This window comes from Lotus japonicus, chromosome 1, assembly GCF_012489685.1.
Source record: "Lotus japonicus ecotype B-129 chromosome 1, LjGifu_v1.2".
Classification (NCBI taxonomy): Eukaryota; Viridiplantae; Streptophyta; class Magnoliopsida; order Fabales; family Fabaceae; genus Lotus; species Lotus japonicus.
Genome location: NC_080041.1, coordinates 54,698,430 through 54,706,430, shown reverse-complemented (window position 1 = coordinate 54,706,430; position 8,001 = coordinate 54,698,430). Strand labels below are relative to the sequence as shown.

The 8,001-nt window shown below is 40.3% G+C and overlaps 1 protein-coding gene across 1 annotated transcript; it reads right to left on the bottom strand.

Annotated features, from left to right (window-relative positions):
• Nucleotides 1-4,045: 4,045 nt before the first annotated feature.
• On the bottom strand, nt 4,046-5,737 carry LOC130738726 (uncharacterized). The gene is made up of 3 exons (XM_057590860.1): nt 5,605-5,737; nt 4,621-5,162; nt 4,046-4,510 (listed from the first exon to the last, which is right to left on the bottom strand). The coding sequence occupies exons 1-3, from the start codon at nt 5,735-5,737 to the stop codon at nt 4,046-4,048; spliced, it is 1,140 nt and encodes a 379-aa protein (XP_057446843.1).
• Nucleotides 5,738-8,001: the final 2,264 nt, after the last annotated feature.

Genomic DNA, 8,001 nt, shown 5'->3' with positions numbered 1-8,001 from the left:
CTAGACGATGTTGGAAACAAGGCTTGGATTCAGGGGCTGCTTTAGACGAATTGATCTTCTTCCTCTTTAGTGAATGCTGCACCAGCTAGCATCTGAAGACGCCTCTTGCGAGTCTTAGTAGCTACAAGGACAGTTCTGGCATTTGAAGATGATGCTTGAGTTGATTTGTTGTTGGGATGAGTAGCAGACAATGAGATTTCTTTCACAAATGTTTGAGCGATAATTCTTTCATCATCAGAGGATTCAGCTGAATACACTAGAGTGGATTGTGGAGAGTTGTGGACATTGTGTTCTTCACTGTCAGAGCTAATGGTGTGGATGATATTAAGTAAAAATATTTAAAATATTAACCATCAATCATAAAATTGAGGAAAAGAAGTTATAAAATTTTCTTTAAGAAATATATTTATATAGTAATAAATAATTGATAAAAATAGTTTATAAATTAGATAAGTGTCTCATTAAGATATATACTATTAACAATCAGCAGAGTTCATGCTTCGTGAACTCTGCTGCGGAATGAGACGAAGCTGCTCCAGTGTGTGAGCGAAGAAGCACACGCGATTGCGGAAACCTAATCCGATGAAGCTCTGTGAACACGACAACAAGCTCTGATGTCAACTACTCTCTAGCACATCTTCCTTTAGAATCTCATTTGAAAACAGATGTCTGATGATATGGGTAATGGTATGTTATATGTGATATTTTCCCATTGTTGCATTTTCTGACAAGACCTACTCATAATCATCATCTAGATTAATGTAAGAACTCTCTTTTAAACACATTTTTGCATATGATTTCGTAGTCATTTGCACCTCTAATTTGGATAGTGTTGTGAGGTTTTCTCATGTAGATGTCACATAAAAATACACATTTGCAGGGCTGATCCTGATATTGGGCTTCTAGGGCCGTTTGTATAAAGTTTATCAAGAAGAGAAGCGTTTGAAAAGGATTTCAACATGGCAGATATTGACCCTGAAAAATTAGTATGATCGTCAAGTATATCTTGCAACCTTTGCTTTATGGCTTCTTTATTTGATAAAATATGAGACATTACCCCAGCCAAAGAGTCTTCAAGAGTTCTTATATTCTCTCTAATTTCTTTATTTCCCAATTTTCCCCAGCTTTCCTGTCACTCCCATTTGCAAATATAGGCCAGACGAGGAATTTCGGCGCTGAATCGCTGCTTCTCCTCGAAGTTTTCTAGAGTAACTGAGCAAGAGTCATCCAATTTTGTAACGTTTTGAATTACCATTGATGAGAACAAATAGATTGATGGCATTGAAGGTAGTTTTTTGGATTAATTCATCCCCTTTTGTCCAGCAAATCCATATATGCTAATATTTTAGTTTCAGAATTCCCCTTTCCGTTCCAAAGATTCTACCTCTCATGAACTGGTGTTTAAGGTAATTGTGTGTTGATTGATAGTGAAGCATATTGTGCTCAAATAAACGTATGAATTGAAAGATTAGAGACAAGAGTGGATTATAAATGTTCAGATGCTTCACCTTTGTTGCTGAGCGCCCTTTTGTTCCATGTGATCCCCTAACCGTTCTCGCTCACGGACTAACTCTACGGTGCGACGTTCCACTGCTTGGTTTCTGAATTTCGTCTGTGCAGAGATTTTGTTTTTCAATGAGTACATGTATGAGATCAACATTATATATAGGTTTACCTTAATTGAACAAATATTGGTTCTAATCGTGAAATGAGAATATTGCTTCTAATCATGAAATGAGATCATTTTCTCTAATCGATTCTTCTACTTTCATCAAAATGAGATCATCAAATGATCTCCACTGTCTTCCCTCTGTTTCAGGTGCTTCAGCATTGTTCTTCCACTGCGGCATTTCACGACATCGTCTCTATGAAGGTTTTCATTTTCGGTGAGTATAAAGACTTCCTTTCCTTCATTGTTGTTATAGGTCTTTTCTTACACTGTACTCTGTTTGGTCCATTGTACTCTGCAATGGGTTTAGACGCATAAGATTTTTTCTTCAACTGCGCCTTTTGTATTTCTTCTGTGTGCAGCTTTTTGTGGAGCATGTACCAGAAGCAAAACCGGAACTTTCTTTTATTATTTCGCAGCACCATGCTCATACCCAGCAAGATAAAAAAAAAAATGCAGCACAAGTGGAATTTTCGATGTGAAAATGTCTTGGATTTTGAAGTTATAGAAAGGTGGGTCTTTGTTTCTTTTCCACATGCTGGAAAATTGGCGACAGGTTGGTTGTTTTACTTACACACCTGGAGTTTTCTTGCCACCTTATTGATTTTTAATCATGAGATTACTTATGCAGCTACGCCAAATAAAAGATGTTCTAATACAAAAGAAGAACGTCAAAAGTTGAAATAGTTGATCAAGTACGTCGTCATGGGAGTAACAGATTAAACAAATTTCATCGTCATGGTGAGTTAAACAAATTTCAAGTGGTGATGAGCCTTAACATATTCTTGTCAACACCATTAAAAATGGCATTTAAAGCTTTAGAGTTTTCAAGAGCAGCTTTATCTTCTTTTTTTGTCCATTCTTCCTCAGGTTTCTCAGCAGCAATGGTTGAAGTGCCTTCAGCTTGTGCCTTGGTGGGGTGCTTCCAACCTTTGACAATAGCTTTCCAAGTCTTGTTGTCAATTGACTTGAGAAAGGTTGTCATGTGAACCTTCCAGTAGTCATAGTTAGTACCATCCAGAATGGGTGGCTTGTTGACTGATCCTCCCTCTTTGTTATCCATGAGAACTGAATCAAACTCCGTGGAGCTCACCCAAACTGAACAAGGTGCCTTCTCTGATGCCAATTAAAATTCAAGTTCCCTTAGAACAGATGTTCTACGCGATGCTGGGACAACAGGTTCGACAATCGACTAACAATAACAACAGTAACTAAAAAGCATAAGTAAACAAGACACAAGAATTGTTAACCCAGTTCGGTGAAACTTCACCTACGTCTGGAGGGTTTGCACCCAAAGAAAGGAAATCCACTATCTCAAGATTCATGAACTACATACACTCATGAACATCACAGTTCATAAATCACTTCCTAATCTACACAGTGTATTTCTACTTAGTATCTCAACCTAAGTATGAGAGCCCTTCTCACTTTCTCTCAATCACTGCCACATTGATTGGTAACAAAATAATCAACAATCAGTGTTTGCAGAATCAAACAACACAGAACACAAATTTGCTTTATAGAATCAGTGAACAAAGTGTGTTCACAAGTAACAAGGATAAAGAACAATGAACAATCCTAAAACACTTGATCTCTCTCTATTAGCTTCGGTAGTTTTCGTGTTTTAGGTCTTCATCCTTTTATATACTTCAGCAGCGGCAGCATAGGCACTAGGGTTTGCTTGAGCTGAAGAAAAAGATTGCAACCACAATAAAATCAAAACGCAATCTCCAATGATCTTGTTGCATTTTTCACAAGTAAAGATAGAAACAAATATTTTATCAAAGACTGTTTCAACAAATAACAACCCGCAAATAACACCCTTCTGGTACAGCTACTTGAATACCAAGTAACTTTAAAAACATATCTTCATAAGATCTTCAAGGGCCCACAATCACATTCCAAGCAAATGACTGATGTCCTAACTTCACAAAGTCAGATGTCACGACATCTGCTTCGACAACTAGTTGTTTTTTACAAAATGCAAGACGACAAAGTAACAAGAATATCCCCCTTTGTCAAATTTTGTCTAAAACAACTTACTGAACAGAGAGGGTAAACAAAGAGAACCAAAGCCCCCCCTTAGCAACAGAAGTACAAAACTTCCCCTCAAATGATGCATCCATACCAACAACAAACATACTCCAAAAGGCATAGTTGGAACAAAGGACATAGCAGCAAAACATACTAACTATCTAACAAATGCAAACCAGTAAACCAGTAACAACTTGAACAAAAACAGTAGCAGCTTAGAGTACTACACAACCAGTTACTTGCCTTGTTTTGATTGAGTCTTCAAATTATTACAGACCAAAGCTACCAAATAGAAAAATATAGTCTTCACAACAACAGAAACAACACTGAGTCTTCACCAAACTACTCCCCCTTTTTAACACAAATTTGGCAAATGGCGCACAAATACAACCAAAACAAAGAAATAGCAGCAAAATCACACAAAAAATATTCTTCAGAACTAGATTCCTCCCTAGTGTCATCTTCACTCTCTTCAGATTCTCCCTCTTCTTCAGTGCTAGCATCCTGGGCAGCAGTAGCAGCAACACTTGGCTCACCCCCTTGGCCATCTGCCTCTTGAGCAATAATGGCCTTGGTGCCAGACTCGGTCATAGGAGCAGGGACATATGTCCTGCTGGATGGCATAGCAATGTCTGGAACATGCGACTCCAAGAACAAACGATGATCCAAGGTGATTGGCACACCCTTGGACATAACAACTTCATCAGCCCTTAGAATCTGAGGATGCTGTTGAAGGATGATCTCTGTAAGAAGAGATGGAAATGAGATTGGCAGCTTCACAACACAAGTGTAGGCATGTTTCAAAGTCTGCTCAAACACAAAAGAACCAAAATCAAAATTAGTAGAAGTGCCAATTTTGTAGATCAACTTGGCAAGGGTAGCAGAAACTCCAAAAGAACCCAATTTAGTGAATTTACAGCTCCAATCTTGTTAAGGATTGCATACTTCACACTGAGATTCTCAGTGGACAACAACTTCTTGAAAGGTCTCTTCTTGACTTGGCCAGCAGTAAGTTCCTTGACAATCACATCCAATGACAGTTCCTCATCAACAAACTCAACAACACTTCTTCCAAGTGCTTTGTTGATCACAGCAGGAGAGAACTCAACACACTTAGCCCTGACATAAACATTTCTGAACTCAAAACTCTCAGGAAGTCCCACTTCCACAGAAAGATTCACCAAAAACTCCTTCACCAGCCTTTCATAACGTCTCCCAACTTTGAGAATGGTCTTCATCAGCTCAGCCTTCTCAATGAGTGCCACCATTTCCTTGCACTCAAGCAAATCAGAGCCAACTTCCTTTTCCTTGGCAATTATGCGTTGACACACAAACTTCCACTTCTGAACATTTTCTTCAGCATGGAATGACACATGATCAATAGGAACAGCAGGAACATTCTGACGAATGCGTTTTCCTGCATACTTCTTCTTCTCAGAAGACAAGATCTCCTGGACATCTTCTTATGGATTCTAGTCTAGCTACTGGAACAAAGGTCTCATCAAAATCTACTCCCTCTATCTGCGTATATCCCTGAGCAACCAGTCTGGCTTTGTTTCTGGTGACAATCCCATTTTCATCAGACTTGTTTTTGAAGATCCATTTGGTGCCAATGATGTTTACTTCTTCAAGTCTTGGTACTAAATCTCAAACTTCATTTCTTCTGAACTGATCAAGCTCTTCTCGCATTGCATTTATCCAGTATTCATCTGTAAGAGCTTCCTTGACATCCTTGGGTTCTATCTTTGAGAAGAAGCAACCATGAGCAAAAATACTTCTGGACCTGGTTGTCACTCCTTCTTGAAGATCACCAATAATGTTTTCTTGAGGGTGGATCTTCTAAATTTTGATTGATGGTGCTTTATTTGGTGTGGACAGCTTGTCTTCTTGTTCATTTGCACTTGTCTCAGAATCATAGTCGAGATCAACTGCTGGAACATCGACTGGAACATCTGCATCATCATCATCTTCACTCAGATTGGTCTTCTTCCTTTCACTTGGCTCATCATCTACAATCACGTTCACTAATTCCATCATGATTTCTGTGCGGGAGTTAAACACCCTATAGGCTTTGCTGTTTGTAGAGTACCCAATAAATATTCCTTCATCACTTTTAGGATCCAGCTTCCTTCTTGGTTCACGATCAACAAGAATATAACATTTACTTCCAAATATGTGGAAGTGCTTTACTGTGGGCTTCCTTCCATTCCATAATTCACACTGAGTAGAGGAAGTTCATTCTCTTATGGTGACCGTGTTATGAATATAGCAAGCAGTACTCATAGCCTCAGCCCAGAACTTAAGAGGAATCTTCTTGGTATGCAACATGACCCTAGCTGACTCCTCGAGAGTTCTATTTTTTCTTTCAACAACTGCATTCTGCTGTGGTGTGAAGGGGGCTGAAAATTCATGACTGATTCCTTCTGATCCACAAAATTCAGAGAATTTTGAATTCTCAAACTCCCTTCCATGATCACTTATGATCCTTACAATCAGAAAACTCTTCTCATTATGAAGTCTTAGACATAGGTTCTTGAAAATTTCAAATGTATCTGATTTTTCTCTCATGAACTCAACCCACGTGTACATGGAAAAATCACCAACACATACAAATGTTGGGAGCAATAATAGAAAGGAGAGAAGAGAGAAAGAAATATCACAGTGTGTGTACCTATGTCCATGGCTACACTAGGTAGTAATATTTCTCTTTGGTGCAACTTCATAATACCTTATGAACTATTTATGGAAATCCTCATACCAAGAATTTGTTTGGCTGGACCAAGATCCTTCATCTCAAAGTTTTCTAACATCTGTTGCTTCAACCTGTTAATTTCAGTCATATTTTGTAACACCCCGATTTCGGTAGAATCACTTTAGTAACCAAAAAGAAACTTAAAGCGAAAAAACGTGAATATTTTTTTTTTCGATATAATTAAAGACTGGAAAGAATGAAACTCAACAACAAAAGATAACAGAACTAATGTGCAATAATAATTACAGCCCCCGCTGTAAGTAACAAACCACGTCACGAGTACCCTCCAGTGACGGGAAGTAGTAAAAAGTAGTGCCCGTAGGCAATATGTACAGACCAAAGGAAAAGTAAGTGTTCGCAACACCATCCCTCAAAAATGAGAATAAGTTAGCCCAAACGGCCTGAAACAAGACCCCCTAGTCCAACCAACTCTCTGTGATTTCCGTAGAGAAACCACACAAAAAGCTATCGACAGGAAACTACCCTGTCCCCCAACTAAAACATGACGGTCAGAGCTAAGACTCTACTCCTACACTAATCCTATCTCGAGGAGCTCACACCAGCACTCAATCCTACATGCTAGCGTGATCGTCGTCCAAATCTGAATCCAGAACGACCAAGTCTATGTACACCATCCTACCTCCTCTCGCTACCCCGATGCGCTCCGGTGCTGGCCTCACGGGCTTAGGGCCCGAGCCAAAATCATCGATGACAGCGATAGTGGGCGAGCTAGACTCCGCAGAAGTCCCTCCCACAGGCTCCTCCTCTGAGGGGACCTCGTCATCAGAAGATGACGGTGGTGGTGGTGCTCCCACTCCTGGTCCGCAGTGCACGCCAGGTGGCAAGTTGAAGCTCACGGTGTACCTCCTCCGCACTCCCTCCGTCAGGTGTCCCAGTCGGTCGACACGGTCCTCCATAATCCGCCCCGAATAGGTCGCACGGTGGCCCGCGGGGTCGACCACCCATGAACCGGGGTCATCTTGGTCTAGCATCTCAAACCGGGTCCCCCCCGACGGGTGGACCATCGTAAACCAGTCCGCCATAGACATCTGACAATGGGCGTAGTCCGCCAAAGCACACACAGAAGACGCGAGGGTCAACTCCAAAGAATTATGTAAGTAATAAATCCAATAGGTAAAGATAAGGAGTAGCCACTTAGGCTTATAAGTTAAGATAGCATCCTAGAGTTGTATATTTCACAATGAATATAAAAGACGATAATAACAATTAGCATGCATCAAATAGGATTAACAAGTATCAATCACACTCAGCAACTAAGTTAGTATGCATGTTGCATGAAATGCAATGCTGGTTGACAAGATGCATTCCGGAAAGATGGGCATCAACGAGTCAGCCCTAGCACCAGCCACGGTGGGACCATTTCTGCTCGCGTGTCTCTTACACCACACAAAGCGTAGTCAGATCAGCAGTGAACCCGAAGGTCTGCCATTTCCGTCTGCTACTAAGAATCACCGCAGTGTTCTTATATGGAAATCCGGGTCTTATGACCATTTTGGAATCCATCGAGGTCCGGTATCACGCCGTG

Coding starts and splice junctions, on each gene's coding strand:
- LOC130738726 (XM_057590860.1), bottom strand. CDS start 5,737: ATGGAATTAGTGAACGTGATTGTAGATGATGAGCCAAGTGAAAGGAAG. Junction 5,163..5,604: donor CGACTATGATTCTGAGACAA/GTGCAAATGAAC, acceptor ATCCATAAGAAG/ATGTCCAGGAGATCTTGTCT. Junction 4,511..4,620: donor TCCTTAACAAGATTGGAGCT/GTAAATTCACTA, acceptor GTGTTTGAGCAG/ACTTTGAAACATGCCTACAC.